Below are 21434 nucleotides of genomic sequence, written 5' to 3'. Positions count from 1 at the left end.
CACAGATGTAAAAAGTCAATGCAATATGGCGAGGGTAGTGAAGGATCAAGCTTCAAATTGACTAGGCAAGAGGTATAATGAGATGTGATGAAGTTAAACGAAGCAAAGGAAAGTTTAAATTGGGCATCACAGAGACTCTTATGGGTCAGTTCTCGTAGACTGTGCACCAGTTTCACAAGGGAAATGGCAAAGGTTTGCTTTCACTGGAGTGAATTAAACAGGATCACCCATAAGATAATGGAATGATTGGACTCGAGGACAATGTAGTACTTAATTTCTGAAATCAGAGGGACCAGAGCTGAAGTTTATTTGTTCGCCACTGGCCCACAAACCTTTCCCCTAATCCTAGATGTGTGGGACTGGGGATAGGGGAGAGATACTACTCTGCAGACACTCAAAAGGCACATCCTTTACTTGTTCCAAGGCTAAACTGTGGTATTGAAAAAGGGTTCTTGGACAAACATTAGGGGGTAAATTAAGGCCTGTCTCATATTACTAGAACAGTGGCTTTTAAAAACTGTGTCCTTGGAACCTTCAGTTCCTCAGAAGCTTATTGGGAATTTCTTGATGAGAAGACTGTTTCATGATGATAATAAATAACAAGATGAAAGATGAAAAAATATTTTTTAATAATTCCAGTGGCACATCAACTAAATATAAGCTTTCAAGGTATGAGCTTTCGTGTGTAATACACACTTTGTCATATACTCTGAAGCAGAGGTCGCTTCAACCTTATAACTGTTGATGACTGTTATAACAGTTGGTCCCACAGGGAAGTTGATCTTTAAGGTGCCACTGGAATTAGTAAAAAAAGATTTTTTCATCTTTCATCTTGTTATTTATTATGACTGACAGATCAACACGGCTATCCACCTGAATCTGTTTCATGATGGACAAGTTCACATGTCCACCATTGCCATTTTTTCCTTACAACACAGTGACACAGTTGGATATTTTAAGGTGGATGTTCAGTATGTGCAGGACAATGTAGACCTAACTGGCTTGGTTGTCACCTGCCATCACCTCTTGTCTTCTAGGACTGAGCTTGCAAGGGATTCTGTGGCCAGTGCACCAAAATTCCTTGTTTGAAAGCTGAAGATGGAAGGGGTTTTGGAATAAACAAAAACATAGCACTATAAGGTATCTGAGGAAAAAAAAGAAATAAACTAAGAAACAAGTTTGTTGTTAGTAGGTGATCATACGTTACATTAAGTTTTAATTTTATTTGGCTGAAAGGTACATTTCATTAGAACTAGCTGTTTTTATTCCTTTTCGTGGCTTCCAAGCACTAATTGCTTTTAATTTAGATGCCGAAAAGCAAATCAGAATAGAAGTCTGAAAATAAAGACGACCCCCCCCCCCCATTGGAGCTGCTTATTATATTTTTTCTGAACATGAGGTTGGGTTTGCAAAACCTCCATGTTTTCACAGCAACACAATTTCAGGATCAAAAACATTGTGGGCCAAAAATGAAAGCTGCAAAAGACATGGGGTACACAACCTAAAATACATTTGGAAAAAATTGAAAGGTTAAATGAGGTTAATAAATCATGTAAAATTTGTGACGAAAGAACACAATCCACAGAGCTCTGTATTATTGTAAGCCTTGTTGACATGGATAGAAGTCCCACAGGTTTGCACCCAGGGGAGGTACATTATGAGAACATCGGTATAAAACCTTATAGCTGGTTATGACTCACAGTCCTACGCTTTCTAAACAGTATAACAATATTTTAACAATTGGTGAACTATTTTTGAAACATATTTAACCATCTATTAACAGTGTTTTATAAATTGCTTAGAAATGGTACTCTAATATAAAGTAGATCCCAACAATCTAGAAGCGACCCTCCTCTTTGGCAGGAAATGATGCTTTAACAAGGGAAAGTCAAATATTGTTAAATTGCTTTATCCATCAAACTGATGCAACCCAGAGACTGTCACTAAGAGCCACAGGACTGTATTACAAAATGAAACACACTATCAGTCCATGCAAAACAGTTGGCTCCTGAAGTAATCCTACCAAGGACAGTTTCCACTGACTATCTGGCTACTATATACAATGGGAGACACTTCCAATACTATTAAATAAACACATATAAAACAGAAAAAAGAAAGAAAGCATGGGCATAGATTACAGAGTATTTCTGAACATCTGGCGCAGTTGCTTTGACTGATTTTGCCCTCTTTGAAACTCATGTGTACAAGATTAAAAAATAAAATCCCCCCTAGGCTTACTTCTTCAGACTTTTTAAAAAATACAGAACTGGTTATTCTAGTCACACTCTTTACAAGCCAGTGATAACAAAATAATTTTTTTTAAAGCAGAAAATTGTGGTGGACTACAAATGCCTGTCTTTTCCCCAACAAATATCCCCCCCCCAGCACATACAATAATTAGCAGACAAATACACTGTTTGCAACTGCAATTTGTGTTGAATTAAAAGGCAATTACAGAAAAAAACAAAACCCTGTCTTAAGAAAGAATGCCATCCACAATGAGAGTTTTATTGGTGCTTGTGTGTGTGTGACTGCATGCAGGTCTCTATTTTTGCTACTGCGCACTAAAGGCTGAAGCCTGCAAAGACACACTCATGCAAGAAAAGGGTACACAGTGAGTAGAACCCCTGGCTCTACAGGCACTACTTAAAGCTTGTCGTGGACCATGCAGATGGTACGTCTTTGCAGGGTTGAGCCCAGAAACAGGAAAGTGTGCTCAGATCTTTTGTAGTCGGAGTGTGCCAAGTTTCACGAATCCTTGCTTGCTCTCACCCACACACGCACTCACAAAAGAATGAAAACCAAATTCTCGTAACAAGGTGGCTTTTTTTCTTTTTTCTTTTTTGCCTAAAACCTTCGGCTATAAAAGAAAGCAAATGTGTACTTTTGGTTGATTAAAAGATCCTGCTGCATGAAGGAAATAATAATAATAATAATAATCACAAAATCCGTTTTTTTTTTCTAATCACCTTTTTCAGTCATATCCTCATGAATAAATATTATCCATTAAAAACCATTGAAAAGGTGCTGAGATACACAGTGTTATAATTCTGCTTCTTTACTGACTTTCTTGTAGCTATGACAGGACGTCTCTTCCACTTTCTGGAAACTCTTCTATGCCCCACATCCGGGAACATTGCTTCTTCTTGTTGACAGACAAAAGAGAGCTCTATCCATCCAGCCCCTTCTAGCTTCCCAGTTCTTCTGAGCTCACTCTGCAGCATGAACGTGAGTTTGAAGGAAGCTGCCTTGCCAGGCTCCCGCAGTTAATTCTTAGATGCCGGTCAGGTTGGTCTAGCTGTCCACCCAGCCACTCATCTAGGCACAATTTGCAGCAAAGGAGGAACATGGAGGTGGGGAAAGGGAGAGAAACGCCGGCCTTCCAAGCAGCCTCCTTTGACCGACACAGCCTTACAAAGCCGACACCTTGACAATGTTGCTGCTCGTAGCGGTAATGTTCGTTGAGTGGCTGGGGCTGGAATGGGCAGGCCTGCTTTCGCCTTCTGGGGTCAGTGCTGGAGGCGTCGGGATGCTGATGATTGCTGTGGTTATTTGGGAGGCTTTGCAGTTCGGTCTCAGCCCATCGTCTGATTTCATATTTAGGCTGGATCGACTAAAAGACAAAAGACAGCCGGGGGTGGGTGGGGAGTATTAAAAGGAGCAGAAGTTGCAATCTGTTTGTCGCAAGTGTTGGATAAAAAGGTAAAGGGACCCCTGACCATTAGGTCCAGTTGTGACTGACTCTGGGGTTGCAGCGCTCATCTCGCTTTATTGGCCGAGGGAGTTGGCGTACAGCTTCCGGGTCATGTGGCCAGCATGACTAAGCCACTTCTGGCGAACCAGAGCAGCGCATGGAAACGCCGTTTACCTTCCCGCCGCAGTGGTACCTATTTATCTACTTGCACTTTGACGTGCTTTCAAACTGCTAGGTTGGCAGGAGCAGGGACCAAGCAACGGGAGCTCACCCTGTCGTGGGGATTCGAACTGCCAACCTTCTGATTGGCAAGTCCTAGGCTCTGTGGTTTAACCCACAGCGCTACCTGCGTTCCTCCAAGTGTTGGATATCCTTGCGCAATATTGTCTTTCTCAGAGGTTGTAAAGACTAAAGGCTAAAACTAGGTGGTGGGCCGCAAAGGACTCTATGCAGCTAGGAACCTTTTCAAGCCTAGTTTGGGGACATGGGAGATTTCTTGATAAACTGGCAGTAAAGGCATGGATGCAGTCAGCAAGACAGGTCTAAATTCCAAAAGCCAGCATTTGGGGTCCTCCTTTCTGTTATTTGGTTTTAGCCTGGAGGCTCTGGTGCAGCCTGCCCCATCAATGCATCTTGGGACAAGCTGCACCCGGTGAGTTTCTGCTCAAGAGGTAGGTATTAAAGGCACAGTTAAAAAAAACCCCAAAACCCTTGCCACCCAAAATACCTGAACAGTAAAAATGGGAGACTGTGACCTCCTCCAACCTGTAATTGAGGACTAGCCAAGAAAAATACATATATTGCCCATAGCTGATCTAAAAGCAACCTAAATAGGGAACAACACAGATTCATTCTTCACACTGATTAACGTCAACGTGGAATCCTATCTTGTTGGGTCTAGCTGTTGAATATTCTGCCCAATTAATGGTTAATCCTGCTTTTGTTTCTGGAGCATGTCTACCCTTACAGGTCATCCTAGATTACTTGGCTGCCATTCTGTCTCTTTACTCCTTGCCCGGCTCAAATATCACTCTGCAGAAGTCCTAAGGACTGGGCAGCTAGAAACATTCCTATTAAGAGCTGCACTGGTTGCATCCTATGATTAATTATGGAGTGGAAATGATAGGGTTGCTCTGTAGCCAACTGCCTATCTGGATTTCAATACAAAGACAAAAAACTCTTTCAGTATGAAACTCTGGCTGTAATCTTAGAGTGACTTACAAAGAGGATCTTCTGAAACCTCAGTCATTCTAGGTATATCACAGTAGGATCCTTACAATGGTTCAGTGCTCTTGACGGTTGCCAGTTGTACCCACACCCAAAATAAGGCACACATCATTAGGTTGAACTGAGGCTACAGCTTTCTTTATTTTACAGAGGCAATCTTCCCAAAATACGGAACTTCAGAGCTTGCAAACCTTTGGGTGCAGGCAACAAGCTTTTGCCTCCCTCCATTTATGGGGGAGCAAGACCCCATCTCCTTGTCTGCAGCTGACTCTTTCTGGCCAGACTTCTAGCTGTGTTGAAGAGGGATATCTACTTCTGCTCCCCTGAGCCCCAAAGTTCTGGCTGCATAATGCAAACAAGCTGCAGAAAAGAAAAGTGTGCCCCCTTGCCTCGCCTTGCTACACCTCTGGATTAGGCAGATGCATGGAGAAGAGGGCTGTCGAAGGCTACTAGCCATAAAGGCTGTGCTCTGTCTGCAAAGTTGGAGACAGCAATGCTTCTGGTTTCTGGAAATCACTCGAGGGCAGAGTGCTCCTGCAGTGGCGTAGGAAGGGGCATGAAGTGGATGCGGGAGTTATTTTTTCTAAAACACATATTTTTGCCATTGTCACCCCCCCCAGTGATGACACTGGGGGTGGCCTGCACTCCCCGTACTCCCCCTTCCTACGCCACTGTCTCCCCCATCTCAGTGCCTCTAGGTGCTCTCCAGCGATTGCCCTCTCACCTCTTTCCCCACTCTGATCTGCCTGTTGTGGCCAGGATCCTATTACCTAACTTCCCATCACCCATGAATGCTAACTACCATTGTCCTGATGGAGCAGATAAAAGATAAAGAATAATCTGGAGCCAATCTGGGATAAATTCCTACTGTGCACATTTGTATTCAGCTAACCTTGTGCTGTGTTGAATGTGGAAGGGCAGCTGCCAAGACCAAAGGAACCTGATCTTGGAGGGGATGGCTGGAGGCAGGACAGGTTTCTCCCAGAGTCCTCATAAAATAAGGTTATTACTGTCTTTTAAATAATTTTATTATTGTGTTATTATTGTGTTTATTATAGGTGTGGGCTTTTACAGTGTTAGCTGCCTTGCAGGCCAGTTTCCAGGCAGAAAGGTGAGAAAGGTGGGTTGCAGACAACTCCTGATTTGCTCACCGTGTTATGAACCTAACATCAGCAATTCAGAGTTCTCTCTGTTATAAGATTTCAAAGTACCGTAATTTCAAATGTAAACTTGCATAATACAAGATTGTGAGCCAAATGGCTGCCCCACATCATGACATGGGGCAGCCATCTTCTCCCCCTTTCCATACCAGACCCTGGAAACATTGCTATGAGATTGCACTTCCAGGGACATTTCTTGTCTTGTTCAGAAAAGGGTCTGGCAGGTCACATCATATTGCAGCAAAAATTCTAAGAATGCTCCCTTGCATAGGTGTAGAAATTGCAATCATTCTCATTTGAATGATGAAAACAGTTTGTTGGATTGAAGTTAGGGCTCATTATCCATTTGAAAATCGTAAGCATAGTAAATCTGACATGAGAGCTGATTAATTTTGCATTCTGGTAGCATCACTACTTGTATGTGGTTTTAGGAGGGGCCACAGAATTATTAATTTTATTCTACCTTCTAGCACCAGTGTTGAATTAACAACCTGGTTCAATTGTCTTCGGACAGAAAACCAACGGGGATCTGTGTGCTGTGCAGGTGTCAGTGTTGGGTTGGGGAGGGTCCAGATGGTAGAATAAGCTTAGAAGATAGTATGAGCCACAATAAAAAAGTGCAAAGAATGGTTTGGTATTATCCTATATGTCCTTAACCTGAAGCAGATACACAAATTAAACGTGGGGTGAAGAAATTGACCCATTCACAACACTGCTGCACTTTAGAATCATAGAATCATAGAGTTGGAAGAGACCACAAGGGCCATCGAGTCCAACCCCCTGCCAAGCAGGAAACACCATCAGAGCACTCCTGACATATGGTTGTCAAGCCTCTGCTTAAAGACCTCCAAAGAAGGAGACTCCACCACACTCCTTGGCAGCAAATTCACTGTCGAACAGCTCTTACTGTCAGGAAGTTCTTCCTAATGTTTAGGTGGAATCTTCTTTCTTGTAGTTTGGATCCATTGCTCCGTGTCCGCTTCTCTGGAGCAGCAGAAAACAACCTTTCTCCCTCCTCTATGTGACATCCTTTTATATATTTGAACATGGCTATCATATCACCCCTTAACCTCCTCTTCTCCAGGCTAAACATGCCCAGCTCCCTTAGCCGTTCCTCATAAGGCATCGTTTCCAGGCCTTTGACCATTTTGGTTGCCCTCCTCTGGACACGTTCCAGTTTGTCAGTGTCCTTCTTGAACTGTGGTGCCCAGAACTGGACACAGTACTCCAGGTGAGGTCTGACCAGAGCAGAATACAGTGGCACTATTACTTCCCTTGATCTAGATGCTATACTCCTATTGATGCAGCACATTCTTTTGCCACTTCAATTTTTAGGAATTAAGAAATTTCAGTTATCACTCATTTCCTGCTGAACACAACCATATGATCTACAATCAAACCAATATATATTTCAGATTATTCCTATATGAACAGTTGCCTAACCCATATACCATCCTCATTTCATTTAATAGTTGCATAACAGGAAAATATTAGCAGGTATCATTTTCCCCCCCAGAACAGCATCTCCCTGGCAATAAGATCTGCAGCTGCTCATTTCTGCTTATTATGCAGCAATGGCAAGTGTATGTTAAAATTATCTTTCTCTTCCAGCAGTGTAGGCTTGACTGCTTTCTCCTTAAACACTATACTAGATCTCATTTGCTTTTGACATAAGCTGCCCTGACTGTAGGCTGATTCACACAACAACATGCTGGCCTATGTAAGAGTTTATTTCACAGTGAATTGTTGGTATATTTAATAGTCTTGCAATGCTTAATATGATTCCAGACGGCAACTCTCCACATCTGACTCACTTTCTGAACCTTTTTCAGGAGGCAGAAAATTGCGATGTTTCGCCATGTTGAATGGGCCTTACGAATGTCCATGGCGGAAATCACCAAAGAAAGGTAGATTCAGATGCCTGGGTGTCACATGCTAGCCACTTAAAAGCTTACTAGATGGTGCCTGAAACTGCTTAGGGGAAATGGTTATTTGTAGATTCTTAATCCTAGCATTACCATCCATCTGCTTCCTGGCAACTGCCATGATACAGTAATGCTGAGAGTAGAGACATCTACCTCCCCACAGGGAGGTGCCAAACACTCATTTTCTGTATCTGTAACCCCCCACTGGTAGAATGTGAAAATGCGCAGTGCAAATCCTCATGCACGATTTTAAAAATGTCTTCCAATTTGCACTAAATTTCATTTCCGCTCTGCTATGCAGGACTTGTGGCATGGGAATGAAGGAATGGGTTTCCCAAACCCAAAAACTGACTGTGCAGGCAGTTTGAAACGGCCACCAAAATCCCTATTTTTCCTTAGCTAAAATCCATTAACTTTAGCTCTGAGTCAATGTATAAACAAGTGCTCAGAGCCTTCTCCTTTATCAGTTTGTGATGGCAAGGATGACCTTGGCTGTTCTAGTGGAGTAGGGATGACATGTCTAGGTCTTACGTCCTGACGCACAGACCTACTCTGGGAACAGCGCCAGAGTGTGTTCTTGGAGTTGGTGACCTCTTGCTCCAAGATAAGAGTGTAAGAACAGGAATAACCTTTTATGGTCAGAAGTACAGGAAGGAATACCCTGTTATGGTCAGAAGTACAGAAAGGAAAACCCTTTTATGGTTAAGAGTAACCAGAGCAGGACCATGTGTGATGTCAACCTGCATGCATAAGCTGACGTGGCTGGATTCCTGGGGAGGGGGGAGAGGGTGCCTGGAGGATATATATACTGCATGAAATTTCTCATTTCTTTGGATTTGCTGTGGACTGACCACGCAAGTCCCTTTCTGCTGCTTCGGAGAGCAGAAATAAAGAACTCTTTCTCTGAACCAACCCTCGGTGTCATTTGACTTCCTTCCTCCTGTCCGGGAGCAACGCAGACCCAATCGGTGAACTCCAATAAGACTACAGGAAAAGCATCCTGGACGCCAGCTCAACACACTGCCTGAATGAACTTGTCCCTGATTGGGCTCAGAGACCCTCTTTCCTAGACCAAGGGGTTCCTCCTACCGTACCTTGTTGTAAGTGAGGGCTGCTCACTGCACTGGATGTGTATGGTGCTGAGCTCTTGCATGCTCCGCAGCCGGGTTGCTGGCACACTGGAATTAGGGAGGTGGGTTGTCTTCTTGCTGCGGCGGGAACAGCAGGAGGTGCTCAGGCCTTGGTGGCTCGAAAGGGAGGGGCTGCGGCTGGATGGGTAATTCTGCATCGAGCTCTCCAGGCAGTTCTGCTCAAACATCTGCTCGTCAATGAACTCATGGTTCTGTGAGGGAGAACGTCAGCAAATGTCAGGAACTTCCTGAGATTACTTTAAACAACCACCACCACCACCCAGAGGGCGACTAAACTTTCAAACAAGGACCTTTGCATATTCCGTTCGGTCGTGCTTTGGGGAACCATGACATAACTCTCTTTTGAGAAGCCAATTGGCTCTTCAGCATTTGGCTGGTGGCACTTCCTGTAATGTTGAAAAGGACACTTGCAGATGGAAACGTGCTCCAGCTGTATATCTACAGCCAACATATTTTTTTTCTGCTCAGGTTCCTTCTCAGGCATTGACAGGAAGTGCCACCATTGTAGCTGAAGGTGGAAGACACTTATGCATTTGCTCAGTGGTCCTTCAGGTAATATCTGAAATGCTTATTTTCCCAAGGAAACCTGCTTTTTGAACACATATGTGCCCTTCTCATCCAACCAGTTTATACCCAGATACTGGCTGAGAGAGCTTTTTTCATTGTGGATTAACTTCGCAGTCATAATTGTATGAGGAACCCCAAATAGAAATGTCCTTGAGGGCTGCCCCTTGACTGTGGAACTTCCTTCTCTTGGCTGTACCTGAGTCCGCAAAACTGATATTGATTGAGTTTTTAGATGTGTTTTGGGTTTACTATGCTTCAAAAATAAGCCTATAAACAGACATTCAGGATTTTGTTCAGTGCCCAAATGTATTCAGCAATAGGAGTGTCTGTGCCAGAGCTAATGGCATTATGATCATATCTAGTATGACTGAATTCCTCAAGGGTGTATAAGATCATCTGGTTGTGATCTTGTCACTGCTAAGAACTTCTCCTATTTGTGTCTTCCTCCATCTCCTGTGCCTTATAAGTTGTCTACAGATATTAATGTTGTTGGGCAGGATAAAAATCCTGAAATTAATTAATTAATTAATTAATTAATTAATTAATTAATATAAAGCTTGTACCCAACTAAGTTAGTCCATTAATCTCATTGGGTCTGCTCTGAATAGGACCAGAATTTGGATACAACCCAAAATAATTAAGAGTACTTCATGTGAAAAGTTCCATGATAAATCTTTCCAAGATAAATTTGAAGAAAGGTCTCTTACCTTATTGGACGAGAAATTAGCAAGTTTTTGTGAATATGCATCCAATTACCCAAGATGCATTGCTATCCCCCCCCTCCAAATTAATCTTGTTTCTGGAGCTGTAGGGTGGAGTTGTGTCTAACTTTTTTCAAGTCTGAGAGAAGAGGAAGCACATATGTGTGGAAAATGTTTGAAGATTACTTGTGGGACTACACTCATTTCCCCAGACCAAAACTCTTGTCACATTTCATTCACTTCATTTCGTTTCTGTCATTTATGGGTTTGAAACCCCCTCCTACAGAAGGACTTACTCCTCAGAGAATTGTTTATTAAAATGTGAATAAACATAGAATCAGCACTTTTTCGCCTTTATGCACATCTCTAAATTTGATGCAATTTGTCCCAAATAGGGGAGGAGGAATCTCAAGCGAGGATTGCAAAGCACTCAGGTTTAGGTTCTACTAAAAGAAGTTCGCAAATGAAATTAAATAAGGAACGCTGGCATATGGTGCAATTTTACCATTATAGAAAAGAGACTAGTAAGTGATAAAGGGCAAGACAAAGACTAGCAATAAGGCCAAGAAGTGGAATACAAACTGGCAAATGTGCATCATATGCCAACCACCTCCTTTGCATGAATTTATTTTTTTGAGCTTGAAGAAAAGGAAACCTGTGCAGGTTGTACCCCCAGCAGCAAATTGAAATGAAAAGCAATGCAACAAGCAGCGCTAATGCAGACATACCCCAACTTTAGACGCTGTAGACAATTATTTTTTACTTAGAGTAGATCCCTTGAAATTGGTGGACCTCAGTCATGTCCATTCATTTCAATAGGTATATTCTGAGCATTATGAACACTTGATACAACCATAGGCATTTAGTAAAGAATTGTCATGCTTCACTCACTCACTTTTTAGGGGAATCCACACAATACCGTTATCCAATTATTCTCATCATGAATTTCCCTGTGGTGTATCCATCTTTCTCAGACTGAAGAAAGTCCATCTTTATTCAGAACACAACCTCCATGGGCATAGCTGCCTAATGTGCCATATTTTTCAACAGGTGTGGTTTTTACATAGGCAGCGAGATATCAGGAAAGTGAACTTAATCACAGCTCAGCGCTTATAACATTTGTGATGGGTACATTTTATGACGCGGGCATAATTTTTGTTTCTGAAACCAATCATTTAAATATCACTAAAACACTTTTCTGACTGTAGTGTGTTTTTTCTTGTTAAAAAACCCCCACCCCATAATGCTATAATGTTGTGGTTACAACCCTTAGTCATGGCAGAGGATAAAAGCTTTTTTGAAAAAACCATTTTCCTAAAATCTGCATTCTTTTCATAAAGTATTATGGTCCTGCAGCATCGTTATTGTTGGCATCCATCTGTCTTGAGATACAATGGGGTGCACCTTGAGATACAATGGGGTGCACCTCACGGTGAAGTCAAACTGCTGGAGAATCACAGCACCTGCTGTGGCTGCAGAGACCAGTAACTTGCCACTGCTTCCTTCCATGTTGTTTTTGCTGCGTTAGCAGAACCAAAGTCAACTCCTTGAGGCGCAAGCCTGGGCAGTGTGCATGGATATCCAGTGTTGCCCAGAGAACAAGACCCCCTCCTTGGCCCCTCTGATGTCCAAAGGAAAGCAGAGCAATACATTTGGCACCAGCTAGACTGCAGGAGTTGCTGGAAGGAGGTTACCATATGACAGGGACATCCAACTCCCGATAGACTGTGATCTACTCACAGTATAAAAAAACCTGGCAGTGATCTATCCATTGTCATAAAAAGACTGGCAGTGATCTACCCAAAGTTGTGGAGCTTTATTTTAGTAAGCCAAAGTTGGGTTGTTGTTTTTGCTTTTTTGTAAGGAGATTGCTGAGAGGCTAGAGATCAACCAGGATCTACCAGGAACACCCCATAATCTACCTGTAGATCACGATCTACCTGTTGGTCATGCCTGCCATATGACATCCAACCATCTTAGGGACTCCACCATTATACAAAATTTAACATTATGGTGGCTATACTGCTATATCTCTCATGGAAAAAAAAACACCCCACTGGAAAAAACGTTTTACTGATAATTTTAATATGCATAATAAATCAATCAATAAGGGTCATAAAATAATACCCACCACAAAGTTATACCGAATGTGTGCTGAGCTTCAAATGGCCTTACCCACAGCAGCTATGCCATGTCCACTGGTGTAGAAGGAACATAGAATGTACACATTGAAGGAGCTTAACAATCCCAGTAGTGCAGAAAGCCATGTGCAATTCTGCTTGTAGTTTACCACAGAAGGACAAAGACGTGTTAGCTGTCTGGCAGGAGCATAAGTATCTTGATTTTATCATGACCTTCCTGATTTAACATTATGAAGCAGAGATAGACCTAAGCAAAGCGGTTAGGATGGCAAATGTTAGGGAGAACGACATGGTTAGGGGAAAGGTGATGCAGATATTTTATAATCAACCCAGCTGAATAGCACAGAGCTGCCATTCTGTGCTTTCAGGTAGGAAGACAACTTGTGAGAAAGCTTCCACCTAGGATTCCAATTCCAGGAAAGAGGGGCCCTTCATATGTCACAGGACCTTTTTACCTGCAACTTTATTCTGTGGGACTATCATAATCTTTAAAAGCCTGTTAGTATATGGGTAGGGTCATGCCGGCAGGTCTTCCCAGGTACTCGACACCTGGCCAAGATCAAAGGAGATAATCCTGTGGGACAGTGATTGGCAGCACCCATGAGGCACCAGGCTTTTGAACGTTTTGACAGCAGTTTCCATGCTACTCCCATAATGCGTGAAGAATACTCTAGAAATGTAATGTTGTGTAACCTAGAATAACAATTTTAGCCAGATCAGGGAAATATACATCGCACAAAACAGGGGAGAGATGAGTGGTGTCTTGTACTTAACACAGGAGCGAGAAAGGATAAGACCTCAGAACATACACAACTCCCACAACCACAAAGGGCAGATAACTTAACATTCATATTTAGCATATTCCTTTTTTGAGCTAGAAAGGGTGGGGAAAAAACAGATAAAGCTGTTTTCCATTTGACAGTCTTAATAACACTGGAAGCCACCAGAGAGCAAAAGAGCACCAGCATGCACAATCTGCTAAAAACGGGATCAACAACAAGGAAGGAAACAGCACTCAAGACATGGCACAGAGACTGCAGCAAATGGATTGAATTAAGAAGGAAATACCTTGAAGGTGGAAGTTCGTACAGATAACAGGGGATCATCCCCAAGATAGGACAATCCCTACAGGACAACATGTCAACAAAAGATAAAAACACCATTGATTGTCCATCCCAGCATTCCAAAATCAACTCCCAGCATTCCACGTGGCATCACACAAGTTTGAATGGGCAATATGACCATTTCCTTTAACACATTTCACATTACACCAATAAGATGCTTGGGCTTCCTTTGAGAGCCAAGTGGCCCAGAATAAAATATTATAAGCCATTTATCTGAAGCACCCCCAGATGGCAGCACCTGAGCAACTAAAAGCCATAGAGCTGAATTAGAGTAAAATAAGTAGTGCTGCTGAAGAAAATATGGGATGTATTGTGATACAGAATAAGGGGTATGGCTCTTGAATTTATTTCTTTGCTTTATCTTTGTTTATTTTACAGGTTTTGTTTTGAGCAATTGCCTGAGTTTGGAGATAATTAACCACAGCTTAGAATGACACTGAATTTCAACAGGCGTAGGTGATACAATGATTCTGATTTCTGGTTTGAGGAAAAGGTGAATTACCCTTTCAAAACTGTTGGTAAAACTCTTTTTATGTGTAGGTCATTCCTCATTTCGCTGACAACTTTGTACCATTGTAGAATGACACTTTGGTGTTTCAACAATCCATAAATTATCACAACAATTTCTTTTGTTAGTGCAATGCTTTCTTTCTTGATTGATTGATTAAGTAGGTATGATGGAAAGACATGCTTTTTCAGCACAAATGCTGACTGAACTGTTGTGATGGGTGCACTGAAAAACATACACCAAACATGCTGCATGTCAGTCTGTGGATGACAACTTCTGTGTTGAAAATGATGGATGGTTTAGGTCAGTAGCATACCCCTTCCTATAACCAAATAGCCATTTATCACTGATCAAAGTTGTAATGAGCCACATCTGATTCCAACCCCTGCCCCCCGCTTTCTGACAAAGTATTATACATATTTACATTAGGATCTCAGCTTGGAGGATAGATGGGAAATAATTTATTATATTTCCTATCAGCTTAGTTCATATATATCTTGGTCATTAATTGCTTCTTTAACCAGTCGGCTTTAAAGGCACTAGAAACTCTTTTTCCTATTTCCCCCCTCCTCTGTTTATTATTGTACTAATGTTGACCCAATGGCAATCCCTTCAGTAGCTTCACATCATTGTTGAGACTGATGTTCTTTTCAGGCAACAAATATATGTAGAATCAATGCAGGGGACAGGAGTGGTTTGTGCCCTCTGAACAGAGCTTATGTACATACATGACCCAATCGATGCCCAGGTTGAAGAGGTTGGTTAATGCAGGAATTGGGCATTAAGTGTGGTGACGTCTGCAATTTGGAATTTCCTCCTCTTAAATAATAGGCAGGCACCATCTCTTGACTTTTGGTGCCTAAGACTTTCCTCTTTTAACAAGCTTTTTAAATTGCAATACTGAGATTTCCCAGTCTGCGTCTGTATTGGAATTGTTTTAAGGCGTTTAAATTATTTTGTCACTTGTTTGTTGCCCTGGGCTCCACTGGGAGGAAGGAGGCAATATAAATGGAATAATATATCAGTTTATTGTGCCCTTTCCCCATGTTGATTCTACACACATTTGTTCTCTGAATAGCATTTGCATAAACAGTGCTCCTATTTCTTCACCACTGTTCCAGCTCCTTATTTTCTCTATAGTGTCCAAGGCAGCATACATAAAGATACCTACATTTCACTCCCCACAATGACCTTGTGAGGTAGGTAATTTGTGTAAGGCCACCCAGCAAGATTCGTGGCTGTGGGAGAATCTGAATTGAGATCTCTTCACTCTACTTCCAACACTCTGTTTACTCCCATACCAGACTGGATCTCTGTTTATCCATTTGATAGCAGGGATAGCAAACTTCATCCTTTAGCCTTATTCCGCCCCCCCTTCTCAAATGAATATGACACAAATGCACAGTGATGCTTGTTTATGAATAAATGTCTCATCATGGAGATATTACCCAAGGCATATTGATAGTGCTTATTTCTTGGGTGGGGGCGTTGAACATGCTCATGCAACACATTAGTCTCTGCAGTCCATATGTGCCATGCCTCTGGATGTGGTGCCTTCTACCTGCTCCTACAGCTGGCGGGAACGACAGCAAGATCAACATGGGCTGTGCATTCTGCACCCGCCCTTGAGTTTCCCTATGGGAAAAGGTATCTGCTTTTCTCCCGTACGCTGCCTGTGTTTAGGGTGGTCTGCTTCTGCACTGCAGAAACAGAGGCACAGGCAGCTGGAGATGGAGAATAATCTAATGTTCTGAAGAAGTGGTGTCGAAGGGGTAAAGACAACAGGTCCCAATGCAGCTTTAGTTGTGGCCAAGTAGCCACGTGTAACAACTGAACGGGGATGTGCATTGTGAGGCTCATTCTTGCATTGGCTACCTGCATAGAAGACTGCTTTTATGTGCAGGTCTCAGGCAACTGTCACATCATTCTATTCCCAGGGCTGCTGTACACTTTTCGCTGTAGTATGCAGTAGTTGAAATGGAAGGCTTTGCCCATCTTCTGAGCAGTACAGCTTTCACCTTGGAGTATGCCATGCTGCTTTGATTCCTGGGTATAATCCAACAACTTGTAGGCAGTGCAAGACAGGTGTGCACAGCAGGCATCTCAAGTTGGCACCAACCCAAAGCCAACTACTAGTAAGGGCAAACCCTGAGACCTCTGCCTTTAATTCTCGGTGGCAATATTTTGCTAGGCATCAGACTTTGGTGCTTTTTAAAAGGAAAGCGTCTGAAGGTCAACAAAGCAAAAAGACATGTTGAGTCCTGAGAGAAGCTACCTGTTGGGTTGCTTGGTGTAACACATTTTTAAAAAAAACATGGTGCTGGAACTAAGGCATGTATAAAATATTTAGCACATCCCATCAACTGTTAATAACATATTTTTATGTCTCCCAGGGTACATAAATCTATGTATTTGTGTTGTTTACTTTGTAGTATCCCTGCATCTTCTTCAATTGAAATCACCCCCAAGAGTGTGAGATTCAAAGTTAGAAGGCTTCCTGTTGCTACTTACAGTTGTTTTTTCCAAGCAGTGCAGTAGGTGGTGATGCTGACTTTCAATTATAGAAGTGGCTTTGCTGATGTTGTGTTCATCTTTCATAGATCCCTAAACAGAGAGAAAAGGCATTTGCAATGAGACCGCTGGCACAGAGAAAAAGGCAATCAGGTCTGCATCTGAAAATGCAGAATGGAAAAGATGAGCGAGGAAAAAGACGCGAAAAGCGCCCCCACCTTGTTAAATTGTAGTGTGAGGAGAGGCCCTAATCCTTCCACCCAGTTCTGGCCCAAGCCATGTTGCTGAACCAAAAATGGAGAAGAGTAGTACCAAGAGGACTGTAAGCCAGAGAAAGTGAGAGAAAAAGAGAGAGTTGGTGATGGTGGCGGGGGTCTTGAAGTGATTGATGCTCAACAAATTTATTTGTGATGAAATGTGGCCAACACATTTTGGCAGGGGCGGGGCTTAGTGGTGTAGCATCTGCCTTGCATGCAGAAGGTCTCATGATCAACTCCTGCCATCTCCAGGTAGGGTTGGGACAGATTCCCTGCCTCAAACCCTGGAGAGCTGCTACCAGTCAGCATGGACACTGCTGAGCTAGATGGCCCAATCGTCTGACTCAGTATAAGGCAGCTTCCTATGTTCCTGTATCACCTTCTTGAGGGCAATAATCAGTATTAATTTGCACACTCACCTCTTAACAAGGGAACAGACATGAAGTTTTGGAATCTGCAAACAGGTAACTCTGCTATTCTAACAAGATCCAAACTGTGTGGCCTCCTATGAATCTGGGGCATAAGAACCTGTAACCTAATTCTTGGATTTTTGTGTGAGCTCCCTTGTCAGTTAATGCCCTATTCCTAGCTTTTCTTTGCCAGCTTGTTAGCTGTGCCAATGGAATTCTGACCTTGTCATGCCCCTTCCAGCCATGTGGCAGTGAGTGGTTGAGCAGGCCAGTCATCAAGCAAGGCTCTGTCCCCCCCCCCTGTTCTCCGGCCATTGAGGCATTGGTGGGCAGGTATGAGGAAGCACCCCTTCGTCTTCTAGAAGATGCCTCAAAGTGCTCATCACTCCCAAATAACTCAACCCCATGCTGTGTCCACCAAATGGAAATGTGGGGAAACTACCAAAACTAAGCCAGAGTGAAGTAGGCAAAAAGTTTGCCATGTCCAAGGCCAATCAGGACCTCCAGGAAGAAAATCCTACATGGCCCTAATTAAGTGGTAACCAGAACATTTCCTACACTGGCTCTGAAAGGTGGGCAGGTGCGTGCAGCCCAAGAATCATCAGAAGAACTGAATGGAGGCAGCAACTAGGAGCCAAATGTAGCCCCCCTCCTTGCTAAAATGTTTTGCAGCTGACCTCCACGGTTCACTTTCAGGTCAGGGGACTGGAGGCAAAAAGTGCTGTCCCTCTCACCGCCTAAGCTGGGGGAGGGAATAATAGAGTGTGATTTTTACAGTGAGTTGGTACAATAAGCGGAAGAATGTGGTACACCAAAATGCATTGTATATGTAAAAAAATCATTTGAGCATCGTTTCAAGGCTTTGTCTCTCCTTTTTTGGCTTCCAAGACATGTCAAAAGGTGCGCCCCATGATCACTTGCCATGTTACAGAGGAGAATGAACCATGTGCACCCCCAACAATATCATTATCCAAAACAATACCCATTATCCATGGGTTAGTGGTGACCTCAGGGCATAACAAGCAGAGGGTCCCCCAAAGTACTGGTTTATTACACTTTGAAATAATGCATACTCACTTCTTAAGTGGGCTCCCTATAAAGCCATTAAGTCCAGAGTCTAAAACTCCCTAAGTCCATCACGGATTTGGCTTTGCATATGCCATTAGGCTAGCTCTCTGCCTTCTTATTTACAACATGAAAGTAAAACACAAACTATTTAATCCATGTTGCATGGTATGCAGTGAGGTGGGAAAGGAAATGAGAAGTGGTTGATTCATGCAAAGAGAATGGAAAAATCTCCACATCAACTATTCTTTTCTACACAGAAGTGTTGTAATTTACGGGAAGCAGAGGTTACTTGCAGAAAAAGTAACTGGTCCTCATTTGCCACACAGCTGTGCCAACGAGCCAGCGTTTCTGTGTCGCTTGTTAATGACTAATCTGAGATGTACACACAAGGTGTGTGGGATCCCCAGCACTGCATGGATGACAAGCAACTTCATCTGCTTGAAATAACTGGAATCTCAGCCCACGCTAAAGGTGAAGAGCTGCAGTTGAGTAGTTATATAGCTTATTAATAATCAGCACTTATGCAGAGCCAATATTTCTTCCCAAGACATTTCACAGCTGCATCGCCGTGAGAGAGCAGCATTCATCTTTTCCAAAAGGAAACAGAAGCCTTTTTGAGGTAATTACGGCTGTTGTTCCATCATTGCAGTGGACTGAAATGTATTCTTTCCCCAGCTAGTGGACCCTTTGACATTGTCCCAGCACTCAGTGGCAACGTCATATCATTGGCATTCTATCACAGTTCAGACTGCTGTGTCCAAAAAGCCACTCTAAAGCTACTCTAAATGAATTTTTCAGCTGCTTTCTTTTTGCTTGTTAGTTTCTTGGGTGTGCCTGTCTAGGACCCTAGAGATGCCTTTCTAAGACGGGAAGGTCCACAGGTAGAGCACATGCCTTTCAGCTGTTGCTGCTCTGCAGCACCTATCTGTCATGGGGCTGTCCAGAGTGAGGAATTAACTCTTGCTTGTCAAAAGTACACTTGCAAGTTCAGAAAAGGCATGTCCGTCAGTCCTACGTCTCTCAGCTGCTCCTACATGTGTACCCGATGAGGCAGTTGCAACAACAGACCCACCTCAGCTCTCCCACCTAGGTTTTCTGCAAGCAGGCAAAGACTACACCTGTGTGTAACCCTCTGCTTCTCCCACTTCAATCCTCTTTTGGTCCTGGGGAAAGTGGAGCAGGAGAGGTAGGGCAGGAGTAGGAGGAGTGGCAGCCCTTGACTTTACACCAGCTTGACCTATCTCTAACTGCTCCCGCACCTGTTCTCCAATCCTGCAGCTTCTCCTGCCTCTGACTCTCATCTCCTGGCTCCCCCAGATCACTGATCCCTTCCTCCAAGTCAGTCCCCATCCTCTCTTCTCCCAGTGCCCACGCCTCAGTGTCCAGCCAGTCCCTGGCACCTGTCTTCCCTGATCATTTTATTTCTAGGAGGACTAGAAACTTACATTTTTTAAAAAATGAAAACCTAGGGTCATTAAAGGCTTCTATGGTGCCTGTGCATTGGATTTGTGACCCTTGTTTGACGAGAAAAGCATGCAGTGCATCACTGAGCCATGGTCCGTCCTGAAAAGTGCTCCACTGCTTGAGTCATGTCAGTTTCCTTGCAGGTTGCCTCACTTCTTTTTCCATGTCTGCATTACCCCCCCTCCACCCCCTTGAGTGGCATAGCTATGCTGTTTGGGAGCTTCTTAAAATACCTAGGAACAAAGCATTGGATCAGGTTTTGAAATGTGTAACTATGGCAAATGAATATTTTGTTATCTTCATGCATTGTAACTGAAACTTGAAAAATACAGATATTTTCACCCGCTTGTTTAAGTGCAGTAAAGCAGATCAGCTGGCCTACCCTGGGCGACCTATTTTCCCGGTCTCATCAAACTGTTCTCCTAATAAGGACATCACCTATTTTAAAAAGTATCTGTTATGTCAGGCTCTGCCTGATAGGCTTTTGTGTATATTACAAAGCCCCAGATTTTGTGAATGGGCTGTGTACATCACTTACTTTTTGATTCAAGGACAAGGTTTGCCCAGAATTGGAGAGGAAGGAGCTAACTAGATGCAGGCTGTGAGGCCTTTTTGATACACTGAAAATAGGATTCTTTCATTTCCCCTTTTCAGCAGCAGCAGCTCTAGAAACTACATGGCTAAGGATTGTGTGTGTGTGCTTGTTTAATTTAAACTCCCTGACCCTGAACTCCACCTCAATTTTACAGCATGTCTTCTGTGATCACTTCCATCAATTTATTTTTTGCGTTGAGTGGTTGGGATTTTCAAACACCATTAGACCCATTAAAATGGCAATTATGCATTCAAAGAAGCTCCTTAAACTTAGGTTGATGTTCAACAAGGTGTTTTAGGGAATCCCTTTCCAGTGTTGCCTACAGATTCTTAGAAAAATATGTATCATTACCATTATCATGATGCCACTATAGATCGCTTTTATTGTATTGCATGCAATTACAAAATCTTTTCTATATTGCATTTTATATAGCATTTAAAAAATGTGCTTAGCAATCTCACCTTGGACTACATAAATCTTCAAACAACCATAGGGAGTGAGTCATTATTTCCAGAATGTACTTTTACAAGGTCATCCAATGGAATTGATGGTAGAGCCACAAGGAGCAAACACTGATTTTGTGCTTCAACATCAAAAGACTGGGAACAGAGAATGGTGTTAATGGCCTCAGGGACTGCAGCAAGGGCTATAAACTGGTGAGGCTGGTCCCTTCCCTTGGCTGGGCTCTCAATGCTGCCTTATCAGATATCTAAGGACCACTTCACACATTACAAATTTCCAGCACAGACGTTGCTTCCATGTTGGATATTGCATGACTACTAGACATAGATTACAATGTGTAATAATCCTTCAGGCATGTAGATTGTTGCATGTTCATGTATTGGACACTTGTACACTTGATGCTTGGCTAACGTTGTTGAGAAACAGTGTTTGAGTTTTGGTCTCTGTTGATATTTGGCTTTCTTCCAGC

At 42.9% G+C, this 21434-nt stretch overlaps 1 protein-coding gene and 1 long non-coding RNA gene across 8 annotated transcripts in view; one reads left to right on the top strand and one right to left on the bottom strand.

The window, feature by feature from the left end:
* Positions 1-1590: 1590 nt before the first annotated feature.
* The window catches only part of KCND3 (potassium voltage-gated channel subfamily D member 3), a 272536-nt gene continuing 252692 nt past the window's right edge, over positions 1591-21434 (bottom strand). For 3 of the 6 annotated variants that reach the window (XM_079979248.1, XM_079979249.1, XM_079979250.1), the window contains exons 5-9: positions 16928-17029; positions 16710-16802; positions 13635-13691; positions 9101-9348; positions 1591-3613 (exon numbers count right to left, since the gene is read on the bottom strand). In XM_079979248.1, the coding sequence (XP_079835374.1) occupies positions 3412-3613; positions 9101-9348; positions 13635-13691; positions 16710-16802; positions 16928-17029 (702 nt within the window). In that variant the 3' untranslated portion in view covers positions 1591-3411. The remainder of the gene's footprint in view (positions 3614-9100; positions 9349-13634; positions 13692-16709; positions 16803-16927; positions 17030-21434) is intronic. The other 3 variants (XM_079979251.1, XM_079979252.1, XM_079979253.1) reach the window with 3 other exon arrangements.
* On the top strand, positions 3163-16922 carry LOC307218109. 2 transcript variants are annotated; one of them, XR_013839779.1, is made up of 5 exons: positions 3163-3228; positions 5980-6032; positions 7914-7988; positions 14069-14183; positions 16799-16922. It is a non-coding gene; the product is annotated as an uncharacterized lncRNA (long non-coding RNA). The 2 variants fall into 2 exon arrangements; XR_013839780.1 differs by lacking the exon at positions 16799-16922 and having other exon boundaries at positions 14069-15956.

The sequence above is a fragment of the Podarcis cretensis genome (assembly GCF_951804945.1).
Source record: "Podarcis cretensis genome assembly, chromosome: 6".
NCBI classification, from domain to species: domain Eukaryota; kingdom Metazoa; phylum Chordata; class Lepidosauria; order Squamata; family Lacertidae; genus Podarcis; species Podarcis cretensis.
Note: the sequence above shows the minus strand (reverse complement) of the source record. Positions and strands in the feature narration are given on the sequence as shown.